Raw genomic sequence first — 14498 nt, 5'->3', positions numbered from 1 at the left:
CACTCCCAGGCCTGACCCACTCCCGGCCTCAATTCATGCCCCGCCGCGCTACCGCCACATTATTACCTCCTGGTGAGTGCGCAAATGTTGCTTTTAAGAATAAAAATAAGGATGTTCTGAATGGAAATGCATAAGGATGAGAAAGTGAGAAAAAAACAAGACCATAAGTGGTGAATCCGCCAAATGATCATCAATCGTTTTGTTTTTTTTATAAAGACCATACCTTTAGTCCGTATTGCTATATTTTGTTGTTAAAATATTTGCATATTACTATATTGTGGGTCTGTGGTAGCTCTCCAATACAGTGCTGCACTTCTTGAATTGAACTCTGCAGCACACACTAACCACATACTTATGTGCTAGGTGGTATTAGCGCCGTGTATGTTTTAGTTGGATATAACTTGAACCGCATGCCATCTTAATTGAGAAGAAATTCTCAATTTGGGGAGCCAGAGGTGTCTCATCCGGAATGACAATGAAACACCCCGCTGAGGGAATCCAACCTCGTTTTTAAAAAATGTTCCTTCATGTCCAGTATTTTGGAAATGGCTTAATAACAGTGAATGTTCCTGGTGACATTGAAAGAAAACATCTGCATGGTACGATAAGCAAAAAAAATGCGCCCAAAAGTGTCAATCGGCCATGAAACAACTTATCATTAGAGAAGTGGGATTACTGGGAGGCCGGACGTCTCGTTGACGTTAAGTCTTTTCCCCGCACAAGACAGATGCGTCGCCGATTTTCTTGCCTTCCCTTCCTCTCCTGTTTTCTCCCTCCTTTCCTCTGTCTCTCTTTCTGTGAGTGACATCTCAATGGTTGCCTCTCCCAGGCTTATCAAGCCTCAGCAGATGGTTGACTTGGATCGCTGTTCATACGGCATGATCCGCGATGGCGATAAAACGCCATAACAGAGGAGGAGGGAGAATGGATGCCATCTCTCCATGGTTCCCCCTTTCGTCCTCTTCCTCTACTTCTTTTCTTCTCCTCCTCCAGCTTCCCGTTCCCACCTGCCCCCGAAGCACTCAGTCTTCACCGTCCTTCACCTTAAAGAACAACCGACGTCTCCGGACAAGTTGTGTCCATAATTTGTAAAAGGGCTTCAAATGACTTCTACTGACCGTGTTTTAGTAAGATTCCACCACATATAGCTATATTTTACGTTTTAAGACTTGAAGAAGTCTTGTTTTTGAGTTGGTGACGAGTCCGTATGTGACGTCACTAAAGGAACGCCCCTGACCGAAAAAAAGACATTGTCGCAGTCCTTCCACACGTCAATGTATTTTGCTGTACTTGTTTGGTCTGAAAACCTCGTGTTGCAACCAAACGCCGCCAGAAGAGGGCGTCCAAGCTCCATGGAAGGAATTTATCAGCCTGTGGAAACGGTCTGATTCATTCCTCACAACAGCTCGGTGGCCATTTTGTGCCTCTTTTTGGGTGAGACATTTCCCCCCAATGTTGCCTCAAAATGCCACGGAATAAATTCTTTAATCTATTGCAAACATGTATGCTTTCCTCTTCAGAACTATTTGAATCATATTCATAACTGGATGTGTAACAAGAAAGCATATTCTCCGAATCAGAAGCCATTGTTTTGATTCTCCAGCAATGCAAGACATCTTGAGATTGTCTAAGCCCCAGGACCCCCTCATTCACTCAGTGGGCTTTGCAGCCATGCCAGAGATTTTTATACATGAAATGACATTGATTAAATAACTATATCAACAAGACAAAACACAGATTTTAATTCTTTACAACAATGCCTTATGTTGGATCTGGAGGGGCAATGCCCAGTTTTCCCTAGCAAGCAAAATCAAGACAGCGTTGCTTCGTCCAATTCACTCCATATTGGTCACCGTCTGGCAACCTCCACATTGCAACTGCATCCTTCCATCCATGCAACCTAACCCGCTTTTTGTTCTGGTCCCGCCCCCTCACTCAGTCCCTAATTAAGCCAACAGAAACTAATTAAATGCAACTCTTCGCGGACCAGACGCGGAGGCTGGACAGAAAAAGACAAGAAGAAGTACACTGGGACAGAGTGTGGAGAAGGGTGGGGGGCAGGGGGAGACAGAAATTTGGGCATGATTTGACCTTACACAACTTGTTTTTTTAAGGTATTTTTTGCAATGGGCTTCACTTGAGTGCCAAGCGAGCACTGTAATCACCAACACACCAGTCACATGATGCAACTGACACCCCGGAGATATTTGGAAAGCAGGGTTGCAAGTGGGAAAAAACCTACAACAGGGACAGAATAGAATAGTGAATGTATTTATATGCAGCCAAGTGTTTGTGAGAGTCCCTGGAAAAAAGCTGGCGAGAAGTGATGGAGAAAGTCATTAAGAGAAGCCTGTTCAAGTAGATAGGCCCGAAAGGAGATTTGAAGAGGGGGAACTGATTGCACATGTCTCATTGCGGCTCTTCACCAGTTCTCAGCACCTCGAGGCTTAGAGAGCGCTTTCAAAGGCATGCTCAGCACTGCACATATCAAGCTGTAGATGTCTCTTTCAAGTATGTTCAAGAAAAATATGTATTTATCTTTTGTGTCAGTGAACTTAAACACCATATTTGAAAAAAATGTGCAATCAATGTTACATTTGATTGACTTATTGAGAGAACACAGTAATAGCTTCCATGAGCTCAACAATGGAACAATGTTAAATATTTCAGAGCAAATTATTTCTATAATTTACTTACACACACACACACACACACACACACACACACACACACACACACACACACACACACACACACACACACACACACACACACACACACACACACATGCACACATACACACCTTTTTTACCCTTATATTTGCACTGAAGTGATGATTCATCTGCTGTGCTGCTCAATTACTCATTCTCTCTTTGGGTCATTTATTATTATTATTATTATTATTATTATTATTATTATTATTATTATTATTATTATTATTATTATTATTATTATTATTTCCATCACATATTGGTAAAAGGAAAAACCAATGGCGACATATTGCCAAACAAAATGACCTACTCTAATCTACATTTGGAAGGTTCTCGTGCAAATAACTGTAAAGTGTCCTTGAGAGTTTTGAAAGGCGCTTATACATTGAATGTTTTATTATTATTATTATTATTATTATTATTATTATTATTATTATTATTATTATTATTATTATTATTATTATTATTATTATTATATTAGCGTTACAGAGAATGAGGTGATTAAAAAATGTTCTGGTGCCATCTAACGGACGTTAAGAAAATTACAACACTTTGATTTTGCCATCTCCACAAAGTGCCCACAGTACAGTAGTTCTATATCATTTTAATCACACAATTATTGATTTATGTAATTAATACCACAATTGTAATCGATTTAATGAATTTTAGTTCGTTTTTCATCCACAAAATGTACAAACTATGTTTATTTGCAGTGTGGAGGAACTTGACAGTTAAAAAAAGTACTTACGATAAATCACAAATTATACCGCCACTAACAAATGCAGACAATCTATTGAATGTCATCACATGTGTGTGTGTGCGTGCGTGTGTACGTGCGTGTGTGGTTGTGTATACGTGTGCATATGTGGATTATAGTATAGTCAATAGCTCCGTATTCGTCGTCTATAAATAATAAAAACAAAACACACGTCTTAAAAATATACACTGTGGGTAAAAGCAGGTGTTTGTGTTTTACGGCACTGTCGTAAAACAACAGTGAGCGGCAGTGTTGCAATGGCCTTTGCTGCTACAGCACTTTGCGGCAGCAGGGAGAGCTCGAGGAGAACGATAGCGAAGAACGTCGCCGCTTCGCGAGCCACTTTCGCCCCAATATTCAGCGGATTTACACTGCATTCGGAAGAGTCGCACCCGTTTCGCTGTTGCACTCCATTTGGGCGTCTTGAATGAGCTTGTGTCTGACGTTTCCGAACCGCGAATCGCCACCTTGATGCGGTGGGATGGCCACAGTGCCGCCTGGGCCTAGTAGCGCACCGGCCGAATCCCCGACTGCAAGTCCGCCTTTCCCCGGGGCTGGGGGCGAGGACCGAGGGCCGCGTCGACCTGGTGAGTACCCCGGGTTGGGGAAGCCACTCGTCGAAGTCAAGCTGCCGGTCAGGAAGAAGCAGAAAAACATGCTAGCCAGAGCTAGCCCACCGGCGTTGCACCTCAAAATGCCAGACGTGGAGCAGCAGCTCAACGGCTTGGCTGGTAGTCCCGTGGAGGAGCCAGGGGGACACCTTGACAATCCGAGACCGCCAGCGGACGACTGTGACAGCGGCGACGACGACGACGAGACCACGACCGCAACGAACGACATGGAACATTGCCAACGCGAAGGCCCCCGCTCCAAAAACGGCCGACCCTCGCCTCTGGTTAACAATAGCGTGAACGGGATGCCGGCCCGAACAAGAACTCAGGCAGCGCTGCTAGCTTCCGAAAGCTCCGGGGGCATGGAGCCGCTGCAGCAGCCGAAGCTCCAGCCTCCCTCGGACCAGCTGGCCCGGTTGGAATTGGGCGCCTCGCCGCAGGAGGACGGCCATGACATTTCTTATGTACGCTACGAGTCCGAGCTGCAGATGCCATCGATTATGAGACTCATCACCAAGGACTTGTCTGAGCCTTACTCCATTTACACATACAGGTACTTCATCCACAACTGGCCACAACTTTGCTTCCTGGTAAGTGTCAAATCCACAACCATCATAACATCACACAGTATACCCGAGTTATATGACATACCTATGAAGCAACGGAGAAAATACCCTCGGTGGTTCACAGGGGACATATTTCAATACGTTTTTCAAAATTGGATCGTCATTTGCATCAGCTAAGCCACGCTTATGTCAAGCACCATGTACTAAGTGTGTATTGAACCTAATTTGACCCTTTGAATCATTTGACCTCATCTATGTGGTCAAACTCAGTACTGAGATGTTTTAAAGCAGCTTTGTGTATTACTGACTCAGTGTTTATGATCATCCAATAATCCTAAATTGTTTTAGGGATGGTCCAAATTCCATATCGATGCACGGATTGTCAACTATTAAATTAATTGTCAATGTAGTAAGTAAAGTAATGTTTTCAGTCCTAATGTGTAGTAGTGATCCTTGTAGTAAAGTCTCTCGATTTTATTGCATCGTCCGTCAGTCAAATTCGCCGCTTGCTCAGTTAAGCCCGTTGTCTTCTCCAGTGAGTTAACTCTGTGAGTGTATTTTGAAAGGCCATGGTGGAGCAGGAGTGCGTCGGCGCCATCGTGTGCAAGCTGGACATGCACAAGAAGATGTTCCATCGTGGCTATATCGCCATGCTGGCCGTCGACTCAAAACACAGAAGGAAAAGCATTGGTGAGGAAAAGGATTCTAACAAAACAGGTGTGTTATAAATATGAATTAGTAAACCCATGTTGTGTTGTCAGGTACTAATCTGGTCAAGAAGGCCATTTACGCCATGGTGGAGGGTGACTGTGACGAGGTAAGCGTGCGAGTTTCTGAGTTTCTGTTTTATTCATGAAAATTATGGTTTCCAATTAAAACAATAAGTCAAAAATTGTCAAAATAGTAAATACCCAACATTCATTCAAAACACAAGATCACTAAAGATATCTAAATTTAGAACTGGCGATCGGCACAGTGCCAGCTGTTGGCTTCCTTTAGATGAATTGCATTCGCGTGCTAGAGGGCTTTCCTGGAATCCAGAATCAAGAGTTTGCATCGGTTTTATCATTGTCATGTAATGGAATCTGCCGGAGAAAAAGCAACAAGTGTGAATTGTAAAAGAAAACTATAGTCGTTTTGTGAAGAATACTCCTAAGCATTTCCAGGAGTTATACTTTGGTCAAGAAAAAGTGAAAATGGATAATGTTAATGTGGATGTCTTTCAAATTTGAGTTTGTTGATAGCTGTTTTTGTCAACCCATCGGAAATATAGGTTAGATGTGCATGTTTGAAGTTACTAACAATGTCTTACAATTCACTGTACTTTTCAAACAAACATCATTAAATGTTTGGTTGATTGTCAAATATTTCTGTTTTGTTTTCTCAAAATAGTAGCAAACATGATATTTTCATGATTGCCAAGTTGAAATATGGGTATAAGTTGGCAGGTATTTATTTTTTTCCTCGAATTGCAACGTTTTGTTTCTTTGTAACTTCCACTGATTTCTCCCTCTCCAGGTAGTTTTGGAGACAGAGATCACAAACAAGTCGGCATTGAAGCTATATGAGAATTTAGGCTTTGTGCGGGACAAGCGGCTCTTCAGGTACTACCTGAATGGCGTGGACGCTCTGAGGCTCAAACTGTGGCTACGCTGAAGGGGGTCAGAACTGGAGAATGGAACTGGCGAGGGAGGGAGTGGTGCGGGGGGATGCAAGCTATTAAACCTGCCTGCCTCATTTCACATTTGACATACAGATACACACACGCATACAAGCAAAAATGTGCACATATATGTGCATCCACACATGCGCTGCTCTTTCCCTCTAGATATTTCCATGAAGGCATCTCTTTCTCCCGTCATGAAAAAAAATAAGATGGAAGATTGTGGGGAGGTGGGTGGTCGGGTCTCTGAATGACCTTGATGACAATTTTCAACCTTCAGACTGTGAGCAAGGACACATGGACGGACAAAAAAAAAACAAGTAAGCAAGGGGTCTGAAAGACCACCCCCAAACTTAATGATTGAGTTTATTTTTGTTTCTTTTTTAATATCCTTTGAGGACTTGTGTGTGTGTGTGTGTGTGCGCTCGTGTGTGTGTTTATCAATTTCCCTTATGTCCACTTGCTGGTGCTGTATCTACCACACACACCTCAAGTGTGCGTGTTAAAATCACTCCATCAGCACTTCAAATATCACATCGAATTTTTGCCCCCCCGCCCCTTTTTTTTTTGCTGTCCTTGTTCGTAAAAATCCAGTGAAGCCCAAAAAAGGAAAAAAACTCTTCTGCAGAGTTTCTGACAAAACACCCGCTGCCTCACTCACACATTCAAATGCACTGCCAGCTCTCGTAATCCCCAATAAGAGAAGGCCAACAAAGTCATGCAATAGTTTGTTGACTCCTGCCAAGCTAATGTAGCGTAAACATTGAATCAGATTGTACTGTATCGCCATTTTCAAACACGATTTGTCATCAAAATGTATGCATTATTAGCTGAGAAGTGACAGAAAATGAAAAGAAAAGTCTTGAAAAATCCTCAATTTGCATCCAAATATGTAATGCATGTCTAGAGCGCTGCTTCTGAGAATAATTTAATGAATTTCATATAACAAACATCGGGGATAATGTGGCCATAACACTGTCGTCAACTACCTTGTTTGCAGTGTTTTGCGCAATATTATCCCCGCCAAAAATGCAAACCACATAACACTTATAGCAAGCGTCATTATTTTGTTTTGTTTTGTTGTTTTCTTCCAAAAAGAACAAATGTCAGATGCACACACATACAACTGTTTTTGTACATGTTTCCTGCTCATTGGATGGACTCATGTATTTCATTTTTAATAATCTTTTTTTTTCCTTAATCACAATTTTGGCCTGCACTGCAAAATAAATTAAAAAAAGAAATCAAAAAATTACTAAAAAAAATTAATTAAAGAGAGCATGACATTTACAAATTATATTGCAAATGTATTCTATACTTTTTTTTAAAAAGGAACGGTGCACTTTTTCAAACATTTTGATGTCATTTTTAAATGATAATTTTGGGCTGCAATATGTCGGAAGGAAGCAGTCTGGATTTGTCAAATTAGAAAACCTACTCATAATATTTTGTATTCCCCCCCCCCCCCCAATTAGAGTTTGTAAATGAATGAATTTTGCACAATTTGGCGTAATTTTAACAAATTCAAATGACAGTTGTAAAAATGATTTACAGTGCATTCTAGGTTTATTTTGCGCTTCCACAACAGCTCTACCTTGAATAAAGCCACTACATTTTACTCGACATTCATTCATGAGGTATATATATTTTTTTATATTCAGCTAACAGTCATGAATATCAACCAATAAAAAATGCATTATTTTTGAACCATTACAACTTTACTCGTCACTCTCCAACCATGAAACTTGTTCAATTTGACTTTGAAAAACTTTATTCGTTCTGCTAAATTATCTCATATTAATTCAACATTTTTCACAGTTCTTTGCTCAGTCAGTCTTTATTTTATGTTCAATGCCGCAATGTTAGGCAGAAACAAATTGAAATTTCATGAAAACCAAGACGGGATCTTACAGAAAACGAGCGTTTTTGTTGTTACTGCACGACAATACTTTCACATCTGCGTTTCACTGTTAATTTCCATTGGAATCCAGTTTCCATTTGAAATGTACAATGCCAATAGTTAAAAAGTTCTAGAGCGAAAGTAAAATTGGAAATAGTGTTCATATAACTATGCGCCTTTCTCCATTTTTTAACGCCGTACATTCATAGACATGACTGGCGACAGTGCAAGTTTTATTTTATTTTTTCTTGACAAATGTCGTATCTTCTGAATTACACCTTTGTTCGTAAGTGTTCGACTCTGCTCCTTCTGTTGATGTTGGCAACTTGTAATTCATCTTTTGCAAAGTCACCTGCCCGTGTGCTTTTGTCATGCCGATATGGTGCCAAAAGTCACATTTGACGTCAGAACAATGGCGGGGGGGGGGGGGGGGGGTCTTAATGCCACTTCTTTTGTACGTAATAGATCCTCTGTGTGCAGTTGTTTTGCTTTTTTTTGACTATGCGGGACAGTTTTGACTTTTTCCGAGCTTAGTTTTATTTTCAACCTTGATGTTTACTTCTGCCCTTCTGGATGTGTTGCCACGGCGATGGGGCTATTTGAACCCGTCTTCTGTACAATGGATGAAAAGCTGGAATCTGTTTATGTGTGCGATTATTCTGTGACATTTTTGTCATAATGCTGTGAACCAGGCCTGAGCGCATCTAACTGAAGGGCTTTGTCGTCTTTATTGTTTGAGAGGGGGAAGGTCCCAAAACATGATGATCCACCCACTTTCTTGGAAGTCCTGTTCTCACTGGTGTCATCTCCATTCAAAACATCTTCCATGACCTTCTCTGTGTTGAAAAGGGCGATTTGCTGTTGTTTCTCTGCATGTCAGACTTGTCCCACCCGCCCCTCTACTTCTTCCTCATCATCCACCCCGCCATCTTTGATTTGGATATGGAAAATGTCTGATAGCTTTTATTTAATGTGGAGAAGAGAGAGCGAGAGGAAAAAAAAGAACACAGGAATAAATTATTTGATTTTTCTTTTTTTCTTAAGTTGTTGTACACCGGTGTGGTCTAAGTTGTTTATGAACATGAATCACACTACGTTTGATTTTCAGGAATTATTTTTAATTTGGAAAAAAAAAAACATTTTTCATATCTTAGCATAGTATTATTGCATGAACACATATTGAACAATGGCTATATGAAAAATACAACAATCAAATCATATTTAAAAAAAGTTAGTCAAATTGGTGTACCTAATGATATGTTCTATGGGTATTTATGGACTGAAAGGTCTTGCTAGTGTTAACAAAATGTCTCCCAAATTGTTATGAGACTGGACAAAATTGCAAAATAATAATCTCTTTAAAAAGAACAAACACTTGTCAAACCCGGTTACCACCAAAAACACTAGAGAGACAGCTGGGAGTCCTGTGTTTTGTGTTGTATGCTACTTTTGAAACATTGTTGAAAAGCTGAAAAGAAGAAACATTTTAAATTCAGATACCACCTCGGATTGATAAACTAGCCCTTTTAACTCATTCACTGCCAGACGATGTGCAAAAATGTGTCCACTCCAGTGCCAGGGTTTTTGTCATTGTCACTCGAATTCCACATAATATTGAGTTTTAGGACTACATAAACATTTAATGCGGAGTTAGAAACCTTAGACTCTCTTCTTTCATCAGAAAAAAAAGTTAAGTCCTAAATTATATGGGTCTGGAGTTACCTGAGCTTGAAATGAGGATGGCGGTCCAAAATACAATGCAATACATCAGAATCAGAAAACCTTTATTCGTCCCACAACGGGGAAATACATATTGGTTTATATAGCGCTTTAACAACAACTAAAGCTGGAACAAAGCGCTAACATCGAAAAAAGGGAAATGCTGCCCCCTTGTGAAAAAAAAACATTGCCAGATGCCATGGCCAGCGCTTTATCAGCACCCAAACATGAAAAAGCAAAACCCGAACAAATTCGGGAATGGCGATCTATGTTATATTTTCAATGCCAGAATAAATTTGTGAATGGCAGTGAATGAGTTAAAACAGCATTTTTCAAAATGCTACTTAAAGAAGTGATGCGACAGGCATCAAAATCCTGCAATTCTTCCAAACTAACCCACTGTTGTATTTGAACAGCACTGGGTTTGCTTTGATGCTGAGCTAACAACATAATTGGCATCATTAGCATCTAATCAGTGCCATATTTTTTGCTCTTCTTTTGCTTCCTTGTTGCCTTGCTCTTTTAAGTCAGGGTGAATACATTTGTATTTACATACACTCATACATTTACAGACACTGTGTACCTTTTCATTGATTCTCTTTATGTAAAATGTGTGTTTCACGTGGCCCATGGAATGAATTCCCACATGATTGTCTGGGGATATAATACTGTCTGAAGCAATGGGATGTTATTGTCACAGCGACCGTGATTGGCTCAGTCTTTCAGATCAAAACTCATCCTCTGAGCTTTCTGCCAGCAGCATGGCTTGATCCTGTTCGCCGGCGCGTGTCTCGCCTGGGTGCTAAGGGCAACACAATTCATAGGGGTTCGTCATTACCTCTTCCAAAAGACAGATGTAATTAGATGCTTCATTGGTAACAGGGTGAACTGAAGGAAATACATTTTTGGCATGTGGTCTTAGTATATGTGTGTATATACTATGGTGCGTAAAAAAATCTAATTGACAAAATTTAAAGGACAACCGACGTCTCCGGACAAGTTGTGTCCATAATTTGTAAAATGGCTTCAAATGACTTCTACTGAGCGTATTTTACAAAGATTCCACCGCATATAGCTATAGTTTATGTTTTAAGACTCGCGCTGAATATTCCGGAAGTCTTGTTTTTGAGTTGGTGACGAGTCCTCACCCTACGTCACTGAAGGAACGTCCCTGTGTACGGAATTAATCAGCCTGTGGAAACGGGCTGATTAATTCCTTACACAGAGCTTTGTCGCCATTTTCTGCCTCTTTTTAGTGCTACATCCCCCCCCCCCTATTGCCTCAAAATGGCACGGAATAAATTATTTAATCGATTGCAAACATGCATGCTTTCCTCTTCAGAACTATTTGAATCATATTCATAACTGGATGTGTAACAAGAAAGCATATTCTCCGAATCGGAAGCCATTGTTTTGATTCTCCAGCAAGGCAAGACGTCTTGGGGTGACGCCACGAACAATGGGGTGCGATCTTCTGAAACTGGCCACTTCCGGGGTCATTTTTTTGCAGATTTTGGACACTTTAAGTCATTTTTATTGGTGTTTTGCATTTGACTAAAAATATCATACTGCGTGTTTTTGGGTATTTTAGATGCTATAAAACGTGTGTCAGTTAGGAAACAAACAAGTGATGTCGGTTGTCCTTAATGGTTTTTACATAACCCTTACCACGATATTCTTGGCAAAGGTCAATTACCGTATTTTCCGATGTATAAGGTGCACCGGAGTATAAGGCGCACCCCCAATGAATGGTGTATTTTCAAGCTTTTTGTCTATCTCTAAGGCGCACCGGACCTGTGACTAAAGTGTCCTTGAGAGTTTGGAAAGGCGCTTAGAAATTAAATGTATTATTATAAGGCACACATTCAATGAATGAAAAATACTTTTCCAAAAGATAATATAGAAATAGATATGTTTTCCAAATATAATATATGGCACACCACATGATAAATTGCTACAATAGAGGCTGGGGTTACGGACAACTTCTATGAGGGGAATTAAGTCACTGGCTACTGACAGTCGTTGCTCTATATTACTTCACATATAAGGTGCACCTGCGTATAAGGCACAGAGTCAGCTTTTGAAGAAAATCAAGACTTTTGGGGGCGCCTTATATACTGGAAAATACTGTATATTTGCGTACTAACCTCCACGGGCCGGACCTTCCTGCGTTGGCGTTTAAAGCTGTTCCGCCTCCTTTGCTGGATCCACCTCATGCTGTAAAGGGTGCCCACAAGCAAAAGGGCTCCCCCCATGCCAATGCCAATTGGGGCTAACATGCCCGAAACGTAGCCTACCTGTCTCATGGAGAAAAATAAACGTTGCAAAGACACATACAAAAAAATATCAGTTTATAATATTATTCTCACCTTTTCTTGGATCAGCATCACCCAGCTGTGCACTGCAAGAAATTCAAGTACTGTTCAGTCAGTTTTGGAAGGCAAGTTCACAATTTCACATACATTTTCTGTTTCGTGTCACGTGCAAACGCTATGAAAAGGAAATCGTGTGCTATATTTTTACGTATATCAAACAACTATTTGTTTACTGAAAGAAATACTGTAGGATTCAAATAATTATCTATAAGCTGTCTTGTAACATTCAACTTATTCAAAATTAAATTACATTTTACTTTGATAGATTTATTCATGCAAAAATAGTGTAACTCTTGACACTAACAAAAATGTCATCCCCTCCCAAAGCGCCGATGCTGTTTCATACTCAGGCCCTGGTTACGTTGCACCCAGACGGGAGGTGGTGGGATGAGGCTGTATGGAGGCTGAGTTTGGAATGTCTCAGTCGGGTCCTCTTCAATCCCCTCGTCCTCCATTAGTTCCTCGGAACCCTCATCCTCATCCAGATCATCTGAAACACGAGCAAGTTAAGTCACTTTTTAACTCATTCACTACCATTTACGAATTTATTTGGGAATTGAAAATATGACATTGGGCACCATTCCCGAATTTATTCTGGTTTTGTTTTTTTCATCAGAAAAATATTATTTCCTAAACTATATGGGTCTGGAGTTATATGAGCTTGAAATGAGGGCGGCTGTCCAAAATACAATGCAAAACACACATTGATTTGTATGGTGCTTTAACAACAGCTGAAGCTGGAACAAAGCGCTAACATGGAAAAAAAGGAAATGCTGAATGGCAGTAAATGAGGTTTTTTTGCACTTATTATAACTGTCATCTCCAAAGAGAAAATGGAACATTTTTATTCAAAGCAGCCATTTTATTTTGGGGGTTCAGACCTGATTGGTTGCTGTTATCCAGAAGCTGGGCACCAGCCGTCATCAGGGATGCTGTGTGTGATGGCCTGTCTGTTTCCGTGGCGACCACACCCTCCGAGTCTGTCTCCAACAGCAGTGTCACGACTGTTGCCATGACGCCAGCCGGAAGCTGAGTTGAAGATTCCTCCAGTGGCTCAAAAATGAGAGGCAAGGATTCGGATGACATGGTGCCCTCTGTGGTGTCCTCTTGGGATGACAATGGTGTTGTGTCTGCTGTTGGGAGTAATGCAATGTCATAACTGTTTAGCTCCACTGAAAGGTAATCAGTGACATGTCGGGAACATTTAGTGTCATGACTGCTTTCCACAGGAGTGAAGCTAGCTACACTTGCCTCCGTTGGCTCTGGCAGCCTCCGTCCACAGGTCCTCCACGCTGTCCTCTTTGAGCATGGAGTCCTCACCTATGTCGGGAAAGAAGAGTTCCGGTGACGTGGGTATGACTGGACCTAGATCTTCCCACATGGACAATATTGTGAATGTCTGAGTGGGATTTGGATCTCTAGTGGACGAAGAGCTCCTTGGTTCATCATGCAGCATGACCTTGATGTCACTCAATGTGTCTCTCAGTGTTCTTTTCAGGGCAGCATTGTGGATGTTCTCAAACATCCTCCGGAACTTCTTTTGGGCTTCGGGCTTGGATTCTGAATCAAGACTGTTCTTGGTTGTCTCCACAATCCTCAAATATCTCCCTCCGCGTGAGTGTTCATTTTCCTTCTGGATACCCAAGGCCGTATTTCCAAAGACAAGTAGGCAAACTCCGACCAAGAGGAGTGTTTCACACGGCAACATCTGTCTGCTCTCAGTGGCTGCACATTAAAGAAGCACATGGTCATTCATCCAAATGATAATGCTAATGCGTGTAAGAGGCGGTTTTATTTTTATAATATTGCCAAAAATAAAACCCTGAGATCTGTCATGGTTACCAAATCCGAGCTAATTAAGTCACTGTAGACGTTGCCAAGTACATATGTTAAAAATGTCAACAACAACAAAGCCCCCCCCCCCACCCCCCCAAACCCCGCTTCAAATCTGCAGCGCAAACCACTGCACGCTGCGTTATGGATCCACTCAAATTTCACCACACGGGTTAAGTATAAATCCATGCGCATTTTAGGGTATCTAGAGAACAGGAATGACAAAAAAACGAATGAATTTACCTTGCAGGGTGCATGATAGATCGAAGAGATTGTCAGGAGTGAGGAGAATGTAGGATTCGTGGGCTGATGGATGGAGAGAGAGAGAGAGGGGGGGGGGGGTATGGGGTGGGAGATTGTTCT

General features: G+C 41.2%; 2 protein-coding genes across 2 annotated transcripts; one reads left to right on the top strand and one right to left on the bottom strand.

Annotated features, from left to right (window-relative positions):
- The first annotated feature begins 3649 nt into the window (after nucleotides 1-3649).
- Nucleotides 3650-7926, top strand: naa30 (N-alpha-acetyltransferase 30, NatC catalytic subunit). Its single transcript, XM_089021918.1, has 4 exons — nucleotides 3650-4669; nucleotides 5212-5335; nucleotides 5407-5462; nucleotides 6164-7926. Exons 1-4 carry the CDS (start codon nucleotides 3950-3952, stop codon nucleotides 6299-6301), a joined length of 1038 nt encoding a protein of 345 aa, XP_088878044.1. The 5' UTR covers nucleotides 3650-3949; the 3' UTR covers nucleotides 6302-7926.
- Nucleotides 7768-14469, bottom strand: armh4 (armadillo like helical domain containing 4). Its single transcript, XM_089021917.1, has 7 exons — nucleotides 14379-14469; nucleotides 13554-14027; nucleotides 13184-13435; nucleotides 12649-12792; nucleotides 12297-12328; nucleotides 12075-12224; nucleotides 7768-10729 (listed from the first exon to the last, which is right to left on the bottom strand). The coding sequence occupies exons 2-7, from the start codon at nucleotides 14008-14010 to the stop codon at nucleotides 10655-10657; spliced, it is 1110 nt and encodes a 369-aa protein (XP_088878043.1). The 5' UTR covers nucleotides 14011-14027; nucleotides 14379-14469; the 3' UTR covers nucleotides 7768-10654.
- Between the last annotated feature and the right edge of the window lie 29 nt (nucleotides 14470-14498).

Source organism: Hippocampus bargibanti, linkage group LG19 (genome assembly GCF_051943395.1).
Source record: "Hippocampus bargibanti isolate YZ-2025 linkage group LG19, ASM5194339v1, whole genome shotgun sequence".
In the NCBI taxonomy this organism is placed as follows: Eukaryota; Metazoa; Chordata; class Actinopteri; order Syngnathiformes; family Syngnathidae; genus Hippocampus; species Hippocampus bargibanti.
Note: the sequence above shows the minus strand (reverse complement) of the source record. Positions and strands in the feature narration are given on the sequence as shown.